This window comes from Notechis scutatus, chromosome 3 (assembly GCF_049901735.1).
Source record: "Notechis scutatus isolate UNSWTSFEM ecotype Mainland chromosome 3, rNotScu1.2, whole genome shotgun sequence".
Classification (NCBI taxonomy): domain Eukaryota; kingdom Metazoa; phylum Chordata; class Lepidosauria; order Squamata; family Elapidae; genus Notechis; species Notechis scutatus.
Window position 1 is genome coordinate 85,827,098 of NC_142011.1, and position 19,295 is coordinate 85,846,392.

Below are 19,295 nucleotides of genomic sequence, written 5' to 3' on the forward strand. Positions count from 1 at the left end.
GCATATTTTATACTTATTCCTTGTTTCTTCCTGCACAGCTGTATGCACATTATTTTAAAGGGTAACATGTATTTTTCCCTCCCGGAATAAAAAGCTTGTAATATAGCACTTGACACCAGAAATGAAAGTTTGATAATGCTATCTGGGATGTTATTAGCTGAAAGTTGAATGAGTTAATTATAGATGGCCAGTATCTGTGTCTGTGTCTCTGTGTGTGTGTGTGTGTGTGTGTGCACATGGGCATGGTTAATATCTTTTTTCTCCTTGAGATAGTTGACCATTTTATATTTCTTGACACATGCAAGGATACTTGGCTTGTTTAGGAATAATAAAACTCTGTTAATAATAGAGTTCACTCATAAGAACATTAGGAAGCTACCATAAGGTGGGTCAGGAAGTCCTATGTGCTGACTTAGTAGCCGTTTTTTTGGGTTTCCAACTCTATCTAGATATACTGAGAATTGAACCCAGTACTTTGCATGCTAAAGATATGCTTTGTAACCAAAACCTAAGGAGCTGCATAGTACATTCTACATCTATATTACATGTTAGATACAAGGATTGCATCTAACAGCATAGGTATTAGATGATAGAATATATCTTTTTATTATGTAATGACTTTTGTTATCTAATAGCTTTGCAGTTATTCTGCTCAAGAATCTTTTGGTTCTAAAACCTGTATAAATCCCTCATTAACATTACCAGATTCTATTAATAATTGTATGCATTTACTGTAGTACACAGTAGTACTTGAACTTAACCAAAATGGTAGAACATAAACTATGAAATGTTGATGACTGGTACACTGGCCACATAAAGAAAAGGGGGAGAGGGAGAATGCAGAATGGCTTGTTCATTCCTTCTATCTATTACTTGCATAGCAGATTAGCAGGTGAAAAAATTCAGGATTACTGGATGTCTTATGAAGCCATACATTCTGAGCAGCTGTTGTTTATGATCATTTGATACCAAGCCTTCTGATCCTAACATCTGTAAGAACACATTTCCATAATAACTTTGGATATCTATCTACTTTAGGTGTGCAGTGCAATTCAGAATCAGGACTATACTGTAATTGATGATTACTGCACAGGACTGAAGGCTCTGCTTTATCTGGAAAGCCTTGAGGAACTGCAGGACTGGGAAGGACAGAGCCCACCAACCATACAGCATCAGAAAGGAAAACCTGTACCTAAAATTTCCGAGTTGATTGGAAAGGTAGGATAATGGTTGCCTTTGCTTTCTTAATTTGCTTCTTAATGTTTAAAATGTTTTATGCTATATTATATTATGATATCCAGTGGTGTTAAACTGGCGGCCTGTGGGCCAGATATGTCGCATACAGGCCACACCCACCCTGGCTTCACAAAGGCAAAAAACATTGTGATATGTCATGTGATGCGATCGTGCTTGACAGCCGTGGTACAAGCATCCCTTTGTCTTTCTGAGGGAAGAAAACAATGGTCAGAATTTCAGCTACATACATTCTTCATCCTCTCCATTGCCAACTTGGACTCAATAAAAATGGCAGTGGTTACAAAAATGCTGCTGCTGTAAGGCCAGTTATAAACATATCTTGTGCTGATATGTGAGAAAAGTGATTGCCTAATTCCTTTGAGCCTTCCTGATTACTGAAAAATAAATGTGTTTATTATTGTGATTTTGTGGATTTGGCTCGTATTTTGTACAGACTTACTAAGCAATTGTGAATAATTCATTTGTGTAATTATTCAGATCTTTTGAATAGGGGCAGGGAATACTGTTTGTGTGAAATGATTGCCAGTTTGCAAAAACAAGGCCATGATTGTCCCAAAGGTGTTTTTTCAAAAGGCAACTGGACTTGCTTCGTTTTTCCTTGAAGATGTTTTGCTTCTCATCCAAGAAGCTTCTTTAGTTTTGAACTGAAAAAGATTCTTGGATGAGAAGCAAAAATAAAGTCCAGTTGCCTTTTGAAAAAAAAGCAAAACACATTTGGGACAATCTTGACAGTGGATAGAGGAATACAGGAATAGAGAAATCCTGGATGCACATTCTGCCTCCCCTGATAAAAATAAATACTACTGATAATGTTTCAATGTTTTTCTGTTTTGTTAGCTTTCCTTCTAAGACTTGGAGATAAAGATGCAGCCACTGTTGCAGATTTAACAGGAAAATATACAGAACTAATTTAGATTGCTGCAGAAATTAGTTGAGCTTTTATACTGAAGTAGTGGTTCCCAAACTTTTTCAGTCTACCACCCCCTTGGTGCTACAAACTCACCCTCAATGCCCCCCACCCAGGGACGGGATTCAAATTTCTGTGGGCGTGACTGGGTGGGTGTGGCTTGCTGGTCACATGACTGATGGCGTGGCTTGCTGGTCACGTGACTGGGTGGGCGTGGTTTGGTGACTGGCAAACCAAATACAAATGGTCCTCACTTAATGGCCGGTTGCTTAGCAAGTGTTCTAATTTATGACTGGCCTCCCCAGAACTACTTGACCTGTTTTTGGAGTTTTGACAGCCATGCACACACATACACATACCCTTCCAACCCTGCTGGAGCAGGTTATTGGACTAGAATCGGCAAAGCATCTCTGATTAGAGTCTAGTAGTGAATAAAAGTACCTCAGGCAGATGCCTCCTTAATTCACTAAACTATATGAAGGAGGGGAGATAAAACACCATTGCAAAATTCTGTTATTACAGCCAATCTCGATAAAAGTAGTTTTTGCCTTCCTATGGATTTCCTGGTCTGTTCTACTGGTAGGGCTGTAAGAGAGGGCTAAAGGGATACATATCATACACAAGATAGGATGTTTTAAGTGACTTTCTTGACCTGCAGGTAAAGCATTGTAAGTCGATTTCCATTGAAAAAGAAAAGTGAAAGAATAACTCAATTTAATTCAACAAGATCTTTTTTCGCATCATTTGACAGTAGGGTATTCAAAGACTTTCAAAATTACTAACAGGAAGGGAAACATGGACTATTTAGGAAAAGGTACTATGTTTAGGAAATCCTAAACCTTTATTTATAAAATGGTTTTCAATACATACGGTGGTAGTTTTACAATCATAGAATAGGGGCAAGACCCAAGGCCTTACCTCCCTAGTGATGAATGGCCTTGGGTCTTGCCCCTATTCTACGATTGTAAAACTACCACCCTTTGTATTGAAAAAAATTCCTGGCCCTTTCCCTTAAGTTGCCAAGATCCTCTCATAGTACCAGACTAAGATAAAGCTGTGGTGTTTTCTCTTTCTGTGACTGTGCCTTATAGGCGAGGTACTTTAGGTTCACATTTTTAGTTCAACTTCAAGTGGTGCCAGTAAATTCCAGAACCTGGGGATATTGTCTGCATTTTAGAAGGGAAAAGAGGAATAACCATTAATTCATTCATTTTTTTATCCAAGACTTTCAGCAGTTAACATCAATTAAAACATCCATGGTAATTATAGAAATAAAACATCCACAGTAAAAGTAATTGAAAACTTAGTCATAATATACCAATTAAAATATATAGTCAATTTCAGTCAAGTTAGCCCCATAATCAGGTGACATGTTCAACCTCAATGCCCAACCTCAAAGTTTGTCCCCTTTATCTTCCTGAACTGGGCAAGTGCCAGAAGTTTTGTTGGCTAGATAAATTGTAATTGGATTTGGCTGTTCTGGAAATAGCTACATATAAAGCCACTGAGGGCTTTATAGAGCAAAACCAGAAATAAACAAAGCAGAGATTTTGAGACTTGAGACATTGTGGCTCAAAAGCTCTGAGTGCCATGTCTGAAAACTGTTAGAATAAAAGTAGCTGTGATTTTTAGTGTGATAAAAGGGAGAATTCTTAATGCATTATTGTATTTATCGTATCTCATTTTAATTAAGTGTAAGTCAAACTCAGATAAAGTCCTCGGCCCAGAAAAATTTAACACCTTTGGAAGAAGATAATTCTTGTATATTGTGTGTGTGTGTGTGTGTGTGTGTGTGTGTGTATTTTTATGAAATTCTCAAAGTATAAAATGCAAGTGAAAATAAAGATAATAGGGAAGTTGGGGAGGGAAAGAATGGGAAGGGTGTGTGGAGTAAAGGGGGGGAAGTATTAACTTTTTAGCTCTTTTCAGCACAGTAGAGTAAAATAATAAGATTTCAGCCTCAACTTTTTACTTTTGCATACTTAGTACCCTGTTTCTCCAACAATATGGCCTCCCCCAATAGGAAGTCTCAGCATGTTTTATAGGCATGAAATGAAATTAAGCCCCTCCCCCCAAATTAAGGCCTATATTAAAACATGCGAAATGGGAAGGAATGGCGGGGGGGCTTGCCTTTAGGAAGTACTTTTGTTGTACACCCAGACATGGTGCTGCCTGCGTTGACCCCAATATGAAGTGCCCCACCAACGCCCAGGTCAACATCCAAGCCATCGCTGCCCGCCCGCCTGAAGATGCAAGGGGGGGGGAATTAAGTCACCCCCGAAAAGACGGCCTAGCCATTTTTGGGGGGCTCAAAAAAAAATAAGACCCGGCCTTATTATATGAGAAACACGGTATATATTAGCCATTTCTATAACGGAAAACATATCTAATCCCAAAGTCAGTTTTTCATTTTTTTTCCTGTCTTGAGCAGAAACTGCTGAAATTGTTTCCAAATAGAAAAAAAAAATGGATGTATTCTTTTCTTTGATTAAAACAGTTTGGCCATTTCTGCTGTCTCCATCTGTTCTTCTAGCCATTCTTCCACTGTGTCTGTTTCCATGTGGGAATTAATGTATCTTTCCATAATTCTTGAACAGCAACTTCCAATTCACTAGCAGCAAAATGTTGTTTCTCCTTTATTAATAATGGAAGGTAGTCAAAAACTTTGGGTAGAGTATATTGTACTTTTTGTAAATGTCATTCAAAATGTCAGGGTTTTACATATTGAATCAATCAATGATAAAGACGTTGGATAACAATCAGATAAAAAAATTAACATTTAACAATTTCAGGAAGTCCTATGTAAAATTATAAAAGCAGGGGCTACATGACATTCTTTTATTCATTTCAGTAGAGAGTGTTGTAAGAAAACTTTCAAGTGAAGATAGATTCTTAATCTTTTTCCCCTGCAGCCCCAAATCAATCAACCCAAGGTGCTCAAGAGATGGACTACTGCTCTTTGATGAAAAGATATTTAAACAAGAAAATGACTTGACAGTTGTCAATCCTATCAAGCTAATCTATTAGCGTGTAGTGGTATGCAAAACATTATGAATTCAAAATACTTCTTTCAAATCAAAACAGCCGCTCCTCACTGGCAGTACTTTGACACTGCTCTGACCGTATAATAAGTATTTCATACTCAAACCTCTTTCAATCATTGCCTAGTATTTCATGAGTCCAAGTACCAGGAATGGATTTGACAGTATCATTTAGCTCTATATAGAAAAACACTTAACCAAATTATGGATTAGGTTCATTTTTAACTATTTAAACCCATTTAACACAGCAGAATCAAAGATTGTATTTTTGTCTTCTATTATAAATTAACCATCACAATTGATTGGGTTGACACAACACAGTAAACTTTTCCTTCCATCCAAATTTTGGTTTACAAACAACAATAGTAGAATTTATACAGTATGCTAAGTCAAAACCAAACATTAATTACCAATTGGAATCCATGCATCTGGTCACTAAAAGAAGGGGGGGGAAAGATATTTTAAAATGATGTATTATTTTTGAGATTTCAAAGTCTATGAAGATTTCCATGCTGTTCATTAAATTCATTAAATTTGGCCAGCTGAGTGCTTCAGGACACCGGGGAGGGCAAAAACGGGATGCACGAAGCTGCAGTGGGATACTACCTGTTCTACTACCGGTTCGGTGATCGCGCATGCATGCACCTAACACGAGCGCAGCTTTCCCCACACCAGCTGAGACCTGCAGTGCCCATCAGCTGAGAGGATAAAAAAGAGAAAAGCGCAGGGGAGGGTGAGAGGGTTGATCCTGCGCTTTTCTCTTCTTCCTCCTGTCAGCTGATTGTCCTAGGCTTTTTTTCCTCCTCTCAGCTGATCGTTGGAGGGTGTTTTTTTTTTACTACAGGTTCAGCTGAACCAGTCCGAACCGGTAGCATACCACCACTGGCACGGAGGTTCGGGAGGCCAAAACCAGGCCCATATTCTCTCTATAAGACTCACAGACATTTCCATCCACCTTTTGGGTGTGCGGGGGGAATGTGTCTTATAGTCCGAAAAATACAGTATCTTCTGCAGCTAATGCTTCTGGCTCTTAAGATGCTTCTAGACATATTTTGAAATGAAATGACTATATAGCTTCAGCCTAGAAACATCATTCGTGCATATACTTTTCTTTTCACCAGCATATCAGAGTGAAGAGTGAGGAATTAACTTGGCTCTTTCTCAACTGCTTTAATTTCTATTGCAGAAATTTGTATTTTCTTCTCTTTTCTTTTTATTCACTCAAGGATATGATGCAGAGCACAGTGGTGAATATAGTACAAATTCTACCACTTCATTCTTCTAGGTTGTATAGATTGCCTGAAACAAGGATTTTCAGGGTCGAATTGAAGAACTGAGCCTATTAACCAAACTTGACACCTCAGCTTAGTACACCTACAAGAAAATTTCCAGTCATTTTTTTTAAAAAAACATGCTAGAGTAGAAGACTAGAGGTCAACCCTTTGTTTAGACCTTCATAGATCATCTCTAGTTCAGGCATGGATTTGAATTGTAATCTTGTTTTCTTATCGGAATCCTTAAATTTATTAATGTCTTTGAAAAGATCACATCAGCAACAAAGAACAAGAGTGCTGGATATCCTTCTGATTTAGACAGTGAGTCCTCTCTTCCCTTTTCTGTTCACTAACCAATGAAGCCGAGAACCTAGGTAGTAATTTTCCATAGCCATGTGTAAGAATTCTCTTCACGTAGCTGCCATCCTTAAACATTCCCAATTTGCAAGTGGTTTCCTAAGGGACTCTTGCCAGCTGGAATAAGTTACAGCAGGCTCAGGGTGACTTTTGCTTTCACTGAGGAGAGCCATGGACAGAGCCCAATTTTAATTTGCTCCCCAGCGGCTTTTGCCTCCCCCTCTGCTCAGAGTAGATTTTAAGCAGAAAACCCATGCTTTTGTTTCTGGCTTCTGGAAGAGATTCACTTTGAAAAGTGCTTTCAGATATACATCATGCCTATTGATTATCCTTCAAAAAATCTAATATAACATGGTTGAAAATTTTGTATAAAGCCAAGATTTACAAAAGAATGGGATTTGGCATGTCAGATACCTCCAAATCTCTGCTTATCATTGCTGAAGACTTTTCAGAGAAAGGCTAGAAAAGGTTTTTTGTTCTTTGTGAAGCTCTGAAAATTATAACATTACCTTTCGGTTGTAAAGACAATCCTATCACTACACTCCGGAGAATACAATATTCCTGACTTTTTAAATTTAATTAAGCAGTTTTTCTTTCAACAAATAATATTATGTAGCTAAACCTAGATTAGTGCCAAACTCCTTTGGCCCTTGCTCCACCCCATTAACTTTCCTTCATAGAAATTTACAACTCATTTCATCCAAAGAAACTTCAAGACTTCCCTCTTTTATAATATGTAAAATAGCCATTGATAGAGAATATTTTTCACCGTGTTTTGAATGAGTGGGGAGGAGACACTGCAATTCATAGTGTTCTTACCTTGTCACTATATCAATAATTCGCTTTTTATAAAGGTAACGTAGGAAAAACTACTTAAAAGACACATTAATAAGACAAAAGATGCTTAAACCTGAAATTGATGTCACAGAAGAATGAAGAAAGTGGTGGGTGGGTGGTGATAGAAATCATGTCATTGAGAGTGCTTAAGCAGGCTTTGTCAGTACTGCAATTTGGTTTTAAAGACACATAAATGCAAACCTATATATTCAACAGAGATGGCTGATTTCATAAAAAGAAAATTCTGATTGTGTGTTCACGATACTGCATGGTTCTATTTCTATCATATTTATTATATTTCTATTCCTTTCTTCCATCAAGAAGTTAAGAGACTCAAAAGTACTCACTTCCCTTCCTTTGAGGACACAATGATCCTGTCTACAGTATACCCATAATTACTCAATGAAATCTACGGTTCGGTGATTCCAGGAGCTTTTGTGGTGGCATATGCACCGTGTGCCTACAAAATCCACCAACAAAACACTAGAAGATAGAAAGCTACATTTCATGAATATAGATTGTAAATGCCATAAAAACTCAGATCACACACAATTTTTTTTTTGCATGATATACTGTGTCTATGTGTGGCTTTTTTATTCAAACTCAGCTTCATAGGGTAGTAAAGCAGATCTCATCCAGGTGGTTTGGACTATAATTCCCAGAATCTCTTGCCATTTCTGGGACTCCCATCCTGCAGAATTCTGGCAACCACCAACTTGCTCACACCTGCTGTCTACACTCAACTGAGATTAAATTCCAATAATTTTTATACTTGGTAATAGTCATGCTTTGGGATTGTAATTTTACTAGTGGTTTTTGGGGAAATATCCAAGAGTCCCCTTTGAAGATTTTGAGACCGAGATAAATATAAAATATGCTATGGGGCTGCTATTCTGTGCACATTTCAGGATCCATTCCCTATTGAGCTCAGGACGACATCCATTGTATAGGATTTTGAGAGTAGTCTGATTTTTTTTCTCCTATACCTCTATCTCTCAATATTTGTTCACTGAGTTATCATACTGTCTTAGTTACCAAACTATGGTTCAGAATGATGTATGCTGGATCAGATCAGTAACTAGCTAAACAAGTACCCAGTACTGTTCTGATCCAGCATATATCATATTTTTAATTGTGGCTAGCCAAATGCCATTTGAAAAACCCACTGGCTGGAAGTGGAGGCAATAGCCTTCCCGAACCATTATTCTCTGGCAACTGATAATTCAGAAATATGCTGTCCAGAAATATGCTAGAAAGAACATCTGCTTCATTTTCTAGCCTCTTGTAACTAGCTCTACTTGAAACTCTTGCAAACTAACCATGACTGCATATTATTTCAGGGATAAATCATTTGTGTGACAATCCATATTGGATTTTGATTACACAAACATTAATTAAACCTGGGAACACTTGCAACAGAAGAAAACTACTACTTTAATAGTATAAAATCAGATAAAACTCCACGTCCATTCCACAGTAGAAACAAGTCATATTGAACATATAGATAACAAAACCCTATCTGAGAATGACCTTAAACATTGGAAAATGGAAAACAGCATCTAAGAGATAACAAAGTTTTTAAAAGGGATCATGCTAGTGTAGAGCTTTAATGGAGTTTAATGCTTTTTGATCAGGGATTCCACCAATGGATTGTCTCTTTCAGCCCATAATTAACCATATTTATTAATTTATTTATTTTCATTTGAAACATTTATGTAGCCACCCATCTTATGTTGAATATTTATCCAAGTAAGGTCTTAATAGGTCATGTTGTCAGTTGGCAGCATCCGGCTTATTTCAAAATAAAAGGTGATGGACCTAATTAATTCTGGAATGGAAAACAATCAGGAAATTCCAAGATAGTAGGAAACAAAAAATATCAAAATAAGGAAAAAATAATAATTTCTCTTATTATCCAGAGAACTGCAAGGAATTACTTATGATGTCATCACAGGTTGAGCTTAATTTGAGAAAGCTGTTCCATGCTGTTCTTTGTCTTTGTTCAATGTCTTAATTGTTTTAAAAAATATTTCTAGGATTACCAGTTTATTTTATAAATAACTCAAGGTGAAAAACATACCTAATACTTCGTCTACCTTCTATTTGCCCCAGGGCAACAAGCTATGAGGTGCTAAGAAAGAATGACTGGCCCAAAGTCACCTAACCACCTTGAAATATATGTAATATTTTAATGTTTATTTTCTTTTTCTGTCAAGAAGTTAAGATAAATGTATCGCTATACCATACTATAAATAAAAGAATAATGCAATAAATTAAAATATAAATATTTAAAGATGCTCTTCCAGTTTCCATCCAATATTATTTCTTTTCTTCTTAGCTTTTTTTTATTTTAAAAAAGCATTATATGGATAATAAATGGGTCATTAGAAAAAAAAAAAGAAGGGAAGAGAGGAGAGGGACGGTAGGCACAGGCTCTTGCACGCCCTCCAGACCTCTTAGGAAAGGGAGGTCAAGGACAGTCTTAGCTTAAAGTTTTGGTTTGGAAGAGACTAAAGAGTGCGAAGGGTTCACTTTTTTTCAGATCAACAAAAGTGTTGTTCCATTGGGTGTGACAGGAATTGACTAACTAGCTTGTCAGTCCTGATATGGGCGGAGAAAAAGTGAGTGATCCAAAGTTACCCAAGTCCCACCCTTTTGTGACTAAGGCAGGACTAGAATTTTCAGTCTCCTGGTTTCTAGCCTGATGCTTTAACCAGTAGACCAGACTGGTTTTCTGTACTTCCCATATGAATATAACACATCATATATTGTCTGTGGTATTTACTAAAACTGAACAAATGTATTTATAAAGCTTCCGAACCTACAGGGTACAAAAATATGAGAGTGGTTATGCCTAATGATAAAAGGTAATTATCTTGTTCATCTTTTTTTTAAGTTCTAACTTTTTTCACGTTCTGCATGGCTGGATTTAAAAAAAAATATAAATCATCATGATTTTCATAATTCGAAAAGCACTTTTAAAGAGCTATAATATCATTTTTAAAAAAAAAACAAAAAATCCAAGGGATTTTTAAAAAATGCATGTGGCATCTTTGAAATCTGATAATGACTTTTTTCATTTCCTGTTTGTGGATAGCCACCTTCTATCAAGTGTATATATTCGATATTTTGGTTTTAGATAATGCTGAAAGTTAGCATGAAAAATATGTCCAAGTGTGAAATATAAATCAGCAAGAATTAAGAAGGAGGAATGAGAGAACAAAAAGTTGCTTTAGTTGCCTTCTAAATCCAGGGTCTTTCAAGCTGTAACAGCACACAGAACCTATGCAACATTAATTTTTGAACTCAAAGAACTTACGCAGGCACAAAACAGGGCTAGATAGGAATGTAGTAAGCAAGCAAGCAGTGACTTTTCTCATGCCAGCCTGCCATGCAAACTGCACAGGCAGCCATTCATGTGTTCCACATAGATAGGGAGGAAGGGATAACAGGGCTTTTGGTGCCCATATGATTAAAAAAAAAAATCCTCAAAAGCGGCAGCGGCCACAAGAATGAACTCTTCAATTTTCTATTGTGGATTCCTTACAATAATCCTTGTACTGATAAATATGTGTTGCCCTTATTAAAAGATCCAAATAGGGTTTTATGAAAAGCTAATTGCTAAAATATGAATCTTTTGCTTCAAGTTTTGATTTATAATAGTAAATAATAGTTCTGATAGTTATCAGGTATCCCTTTCGTGTTCTTAAGTCCTTTTATTAGTCCACATTTAGTGTTGGATGAGTTAACTGTATATAAAGGACAACCTCAGTAGCAGGAGAACTTACCTTGCCTATCTCTTCTGCTTGACAAAAGAAAAAAAAATCTGTCCAATGGAAATAGGATCAAAAAGACCAAAGAGAATACAAACACACCCAGACTTGTAGCGGACATGCAGTTTTTGAAATAATCTGATCTAAAGACATAGAGCGAGGACAATAGTAGAACTGATGACATGAAAATCCTGCAACATGATGAATCCCAAAGGAACTCTAAAAAATAAGGAATGCCCGTGTGGTGATCTTGCAAGAAGTAGCAAAATATCTCCTATGAGAAATTCCAACATTAGCTAATGAAATACATTAACATTGGACTAATCCAGCCTAGGCTTTCTATATTTACAATTTATGGCTATAACCAAGTGGGGCATTGCAGAAGGACACCAATTACGGATTTTATGGATAACCAGTATTTCCAAGCACATTGTCTTTTGAATGCAGGGGCCAGGGGATAGACATATGTATGTTTATATGAGTATTTCTTCTTTCACGTGCAGCCTCTCCTGCATTACTTACAAATTTAAAAGAATTCTAATATTTATTCTGGGGAGGCTTCCTTCTAGAACAGTGTGTCTCTACTTCAGCAACTTTAAGATGTGTGAATTTCTGGGAATTGAAGTCAATAACGTCTTAAAATTTTTGATCTTGAAAAACATTGTTCTAGAAGACAGAGCATGGAAAGACATGAGAGATTCTATAATGTCTCATGATGTTTACCAGAGAAGGTTTTTAACAGATAACAGATAATCAGAGTTGGAAGGGACCTTGTAGGTCATCTAGTCCAACCCCCCACCCAAGCGGGAGACCCTACACCATTTCTGACAAATGGCAGTCCAATCTCTTCTTGAAAGTCTCCGGTGATGGCGCTCCCACAACTTCCGAGGGCATTGGTTGATTGTTCTCACTGTCAGAAAGTTTCTCCTTGTTTCCAGGTTAAATCTCTCCTTGTTCAGTTTCCATCCATTATTCCTTGTCTGGCCTACAGACGCTTTAGAAAATAGCTTGACCCCTTCCTCTCTGTGGCAGCCCCTCAGATATTGGAAGACTGCTATCATGTGTCCCCTAGACCTTCTCTTTACTAGACTAGCCAAGCCCAGTTCCTGTAGCCGTTTGTTGTATGTTTTAGCCTCGAGTCCCCCAATCATCCTGGTTGCTCTTCTCTGTACTCTTTCCAGAGTCTCAACATCTTTTTTGTAATGTGGTGAACAAAACTGGATGCAGTACTCTAGGTATGTCCTTCTGAAGGCTTTATAGAGTGGTATTAGTACCTCCCTTGATCTTGATTGTAACTTAGGATTGCATTAGCTTTTTTGGCTGCTGCTGCACACTGCTGGCTCATATTTAGCTGGTTGTCCACTAAGACTCCAAGATCCCTCTTACAGTTACTGCTATTGAGCCTGGTTTCACCCAGTCTATATGTGTACTTTTGTTTTTTCTTGCCTAAGTGTAGGACTTTACTTTTCTCTACATTGAATTTCATTTTGTTAGATATGGCCCAGTGTTCTAGTCTGTCAAGATCCATCTGGATCTTGAACCTATCTTCTTGGGTGTTAGCTATTCTTGCCAGCTTAATATCATCTGCAAATTTGGTAAGTTCCCCTTCTATTCCCTCATCTAAGTCGTTAATGAAGATATTGAAGAGCACTGGGCCTAAGACGGAACCTTGTGGCACCCCACTACTTACTTCCCTCCACGTAGACTTAGACCCATGAAGGACTACTCATTGAGTACGGTTTGACAGCCAGTTGCGAGTCCATCTAGTGGTGGTGCTATCTATTCCACTTTTTTCTAGCTTACCAAGAAGTAGGTTTGGGGTCTACTTTGTCGAATGCCTTGCTGAAATCTAAATATATTATGTCCACAGTATTTTGCTGGTCTACTAATTTAGTCACTGTGTTGAAGAATGAAATAAGATTGGTTTGGCATGATCTGTTCTTAACAAACCTGTACTGACTGCTAGTTATTACTTTACTTGTTTCTAGACATTGGCAGATCTGTTTTTTTATTACCCTTTCCAGTATCTTCCCGGGTATTGATGTTAGGCTGATTGGTCTGTAGTTTCCTGGGTCTGGTTTTTTTGAAGATGGGAACCACATCAGCTCTTTTCCAGTCCTCTGGTAGTTCTTTGGTGCTCCAGGATTTTTGAAAGATAAGGTGCAGTGGTTCTGAAATGACCTCTGCTAGCTCCTTTAATACTCTGGGATGTAATCCATCAGGCCCTGGTGATTTGTGTTCATCAAGATCAGACAGGTGTTCTCTTACTTTTTTTTGCTTATTTTAACTTTTATTTCTGGTCTGTCTTTTACAGTTTTAGAAAGGATGGTGGAAATCATGAAGTTGACCTTTGTATCTTCCTACAACAACACATAAAATTTTACCTAGGATCCTACCTATTAAAAGTAATTCATTATTTTACTTCTGGATCAGCTTGCCCTGCCAGATTATATGAAGTTTTAGTTTTATTTATCCTGTTTTCCTTAATGTTTGTATGTTTTCATCCAGAAAAATAATTGGGTTGAGGGAGAAGATCCACAAATAATTGTGATATCTCTGGGCTTTCACAATTATTTTTAAGGGGAACAGAACTCACACTTTTCTGAAATGAAATAAAAATCTTCACAGTAGCTATAGCATTAAATATCAATAATATCCTGTTTCATTTGGTAAATCAGATAAAGTAAGCAATTTGCCCTTACAAACCTAAATAACACTATGTAACAGAAATCAAACCATGGCTATTGCAATTATTTACTCTCAAATGAATTTTTCAGAGTTTTAGAAATAACCTGATAAAAAATATGTGTGTGTTTTCTCAACACCTCTATAAAACTTCATTTTTTCTCATGCAAATTTGACAATTAACTAACATTTATCTGTTTCTTTAAAGAATTTTTCAGTTGTTGCTTATTTGGTTTCTCTTTAAACATTTCCTACCATTATTTTGACTTAAATCTACCGGGAGTATCAAAATGTTCTAATGTATAAGCCTTTGAAGTTTTAAATAAGATTAAAAGCTCTTTTAGATAAGCTAAAGTTTGTAGCTCGCAGACAAGCAGAAATATAAACAACATGGCAATATTTGTTCATGCTTAGGACCAAACAAATTTCATGCTCATTTTTCATCTTATATATACATGTAGATAGGTAGACAGATAGACAGACAGACAGACAAGCATGCATCCTGAGCAGACTATTCTCTTTCATAGTAAACAATTGAAGCCAAAATAAATAAATAAATAAAACCATAGATTAAGAAGAGAAAAGGAAACATAGGTGAAGTTGGTTAGTTACTTTGTTAGATTCAGGGGTGGAATTCTACTGGTTCGGACTGGTTCTATAGAACCAGTTCTTAGGATTCTGAGCAGTTCAGAGAACCGGCAAATTGTGCCCCTGGCTGGCCCTGCCCCTCTTCGCCCACCTCTCTCCACCCAGTCAGTTCTTATCACGCATGCGCAACATTGCACGTGTGCCCGACATCGCTGACTGTGTTGTTCCCCACCAGTAACTCCTTAAGGTATTTCTTTTTTTTCTTCCCCTCCTGATAATCATCTGTTCCTATGATCATCTGTGTTGGGGTTTCCCTCACTTACTTACTGCTTCACCCAGGAGGCTTCCCTAAGGCCCAGGAAGTCAAAAAATGGAGGGGGGTGCAGCATCCCCTCCTTCCATTTTTTGCCTTCCTGAGCCCAGGAAAGCCTTCTAGGAGTAAAAATGACCCCCCAGGAGGCTTCCCTGAAGCCCAGAAGGCCCAAAAAATGGGAGAGGGTGCTGCCCCCCAAAAGAAGCCACACCCACCCAGTCACATGGCCACACCCACCTAGCCACGCCCACCTAGCCACACCCACAGAACCAGTTGTTTAAAAAGTTTGAATCCCACCCCTGGTTATATTTCATATTTCTTAACTACCCATCACCATCAGAAAGGGGTTCTACTTTATCCCAATACCTTTCAGTATATTTCTTCGAATCTTCTTCCCTATATGTTAATTATTAATAAAAAAATCTTTTTGAACATTTAAATAAATGTAAGTGTTAGAATTTAAAAGCTAATCTTTTTAAGAGAATTCAAACAACTCAAAGAGAAAAGGCGAATACTTGAAGAGACTAAAAAAGAAAGCTGTCATTGTGTTGTCGTAAAGTATTAGTCCCTTTTGCTTATAATTTAATGAAGCATCCTTGTTCTTTTGTCAGTTTGAGCAAGAGATGGTTGTTGAGCTCTGAAAAAATTCTATTTAAAAAAATGAATTGTGAGAGAATGCAATTTTTTGAATGGAAGAACTATAGGAGGCACTTTCCTCTCAGTAGCATGCTTAGCATGCAGCTGTTTTTCTCAGTCTGATAATCCAGATGTGTACTTCTGTCAAACTCCATTTGAAACCTCACAATGAGAAAAGGCAGCAGGAAATTCTCCACCCTCCCTTAACGACTCTGCTTTTCAGAATTATAACTGTTCATGATTGCTTTTCTTTAAGGTAAGGATATCAAAAGATAAAATAGGTATTTATGAAATAGGTATCTATATTTCACCTTTTCTCTATGACCTAAAGGAATTTTACAGGAAGGCATTCCTTATTTTTTTTCTCCACAAAAGAGAGAGTACTTGACCCAAAGTTATTCAAGAAACTTTGCAGTCAGGTGAGGACCTGAGTATAGATCTCCAAAGTCCACATCTGGTGCATTAGATATTATGCTTTGCTTGATTTGAGTGAGTTGATTTGCGTTTGTATAAAGAAGATGGTTGATTGGTTGATTAGATTTTTCTTCCAGGAAAGCCCTGGAAGAAACAGATTATCTAGAGCCACTACAATCAAATTTCAACCTGGAACATAGAATGGAGACAATACTTATCATACTTAATGATCATCCAGGTTCTTTGTTATCAGCAGCTTTCAATGGGATTTGCAACAGCTAATGATACTCAACTGTGATCTCAACTCCTGGTCAACTCGGTGATGTGACTGAGATGATGTCTCAGTGCCTGAAGGCTATTTGGAGCTAGATGGAGAGTGTTCGATTCAAAATAACTCTGACAGGATTTTAGCAGCTGTGGGTAAAAGATTCTTCTAACTTCCAGCTTTGGTTTTGAAAGGATTGTACCTCATTTCTTAGAGTTGGCATGCAGTTTGGGAACTTCTCCTGGAGTCACGATTCCCATTCAAGGAGCAAGTGGCAGTGTGGCCAGAAGAGTCTTTACGCAAATTATCTGGTACCCAAATTGTGTTCTTTCCTGAACCAAGAATTCCTTTTTGTCACTCATGTCTGGATCACCTCATATGTGGACTACTGTAATGGGCTCACCCTGGAAGCATTTGGAAGTGCTTATACAGAATGCAGTGGCTCAAACTCTTAAGGGTTACCACTTTATGTCCATGTAATACTTCTATTATGTGAATGCATCGGTTATTTCTAGGTGCAGTTCAAGATGATGGATATCATTCATGTAGTCGTTCATGCCACTGGATCTGACAGTCTTAAGAACTGCTTCTTTTTTTATCTTTTCTGCCCATTCTATGCAATCTGACAGAGTAGGCATTAACCAATGCTATCTATGGGGACATAGGAAGCATGTCTTCTCTGCTCTTTGGAAGAACATTTTCTCAGAGGTTTGCCCCAACTTTACTGAAAATCTTTAAAAGTTGTGTGTGTTCTTTATTTTGGTTGTGATACGTGGTTTCCCCCATTATGTTATGTTTTATTTGTCAGTTTGTTTGGGCTTCTTAATTAGGTATTTCAATTCTATTCTGCCCGGAATTGCTTTGAATTGGAACAGCCTATACATTGAAATAATTTATAAGGCTATCATATAAAGACTCTGGCTCATGATGAGCCTAAAGCTTGTGCTTATGTTGCTTTGTATATGGGAAAATCTGCATGAATTGTCCCATTTAGAAACCTTTAGGGGTAGTAAATAAGCAGTTTTCCCAGAAACTTTTCCCAATGAATTTAAGTTTGCTGCCATATATACTATAAGCACTGATTTTGAGACATCTTTTTTCACTTAGCAAACACAGCCATAAAAAGAAGCTGAAAACTAATTTATTCCAGCTACCTCTTTAACTCTGGCAGTTGTAGTCAGCTCACTGCTGACATTGGACTACTGTGCTAGAAAAATCTAGCTCCCAATGTAATCGGATTTAAAAATAAGTCAAGCGCTGCCAAAAATACATAATTCCTTTTTGTACTCTCCAGTTTGTTTTACTTACAACAGCGGCCTGGTCATACCCTGCAGCATGCATTCATTACAGTGATCTTTGACTGGCAGATGCAAAGTAATGGGATGCATATTTTAGTGCTTATTATAATACCCTGTCCAAAAACAACTTGACAAATTTGTGATTTCAACAGTGTCTCATTTTGCTGGCTGCAGTGCTCTGTGATTGCCTGGTGCACGTGGCTTCCAGATTATGCATACCACCAATACTTCTCATTAAAATGGCCACAGTTCACCAGTTTCGGTAGCTTGGAACGAACTTGGAATGAATTATTATACAACAAAGAGGCTGCTGTCATGCAGAACAAAAGACAAGCAAAAAAGAGCTTTGGCTTAATGAGGCTAAGTGAGTGGCTCCCCTGAATCACTGCTACTTGACGGCCTTTGAGCGTGGATTTTTTCCCCCTCCATGTGCCAAAACCTTTGGCCTATTATTTTGTGTTTATGCACCTTGAGGCTAATACACATTTTAATATGCTGCTGGGGGGGGGTTTGCAGGAAGCACCAACCATTAGATTACAACATGTGCATTCCCTGTTAAATTAATGACAGCCGAACACAGAGATAAATTTAGGTTTTCATATTTAATTATAGCACACTGCTGTACATTTAGCAAGGATAAATTGCACTATTATTATGTTTCAATTTTTTGACATCTTTTCCTATTAACTACCAACTCTTACCCCCTTGCCATACATAACGCCTCTATGTTCCGACACCTTTCACACCATACATTTCCCCTCTGCGTATATCACTTTTTCCTTCATCTGTGACCTATAGAATTAGATTAATAGATGGAATAAGGCAAGTAAAGAGAGCCTTAACTTGCCTTGTCTTATCTTGTCCGGAGGAATGATCCAAATAGCAAGAAAAACAAATGGATTAAACAACAAAGCTTTCAGAGACTGATTTTCGTAACTGTGTTGACTGGGGCACTTGACTATTGAATTTTTCAGAGGGTTCACAGACAGCAGCAAGAATATTTTCCTTCTGAGCTTATGGAGGTAGCTGGGGCCTCACTGACTACATAGATATGAAACTGTGGGTCTGGAAGGGAGGGAGAATTCCTGGGATGGATTGATATTTTCTTCACCTTATTTAAGTTTGGTACACTCACAGATGGAAGATTAGCATCGGTTAAATACAATATCACCTATCCTTTTCTCAATCTGCCTTGAAGAAGTATTTCACAAACTAGACTGGGCAAAAGATCTAATAAAAATAAGCTATGCCTATTTAAATCACTTAAGATTTTCAGAAGATATTGTTTTCTTCTCACAAGACCCTAAAGAGCTTTTGTTGTTAGTTGCGAAGTCGTGTTCGACTCATCGCAACCCCATGGACAACGTTCCTCCAGGCCTTCCTGTCCTCCACCATCTTCTGGAGTCTGAAGAGCTACAAAGACACATAACAACAGCTGCACAAAGCAGGAGAACCATTTGGCTTAAATATAAACCTGAAAAAAAGCCAGGTTATGTTTAATAAATTCACCAAAGAAAGAAAGAAATATATATCTGGAGAAGAACTAGACGTAGTGAACCACTATATATACCTTGGCCAATGGATCTCAATGGAAGGTGATACAATAAAGGAAATTGAATGGTGTGTTAAATGTGGTTGGCAGGAATTCGG

General features: G+C 37.6%; 1 protein-coding gene across 4 annotated transcripts in view; it reads left to right on the top strand.

The window, feature by feature from the left end:
• DPYD (dihydropyrimidine dehydrogenase) overlaps positions 1-19,295 on the top strand; it is a 679,957-nt gene that overhangs the window by 591,308 nt on the left and 69,354 nt on the right. For all 4 annotated transcript variants that reach the window (XM_087960624.1, XM_087960625.1, XM_087960623.1 and 1 more), the window contains one exon: positions 1,039-1,218. In XM_087960624.1, the coding sequence (XP_087816750.1) occupies positions 1,039-1,218 (180 nt within the window). The remainder of the gene's footprint in view (positions 1-1,038; positions 1,219-19,295) is intronic.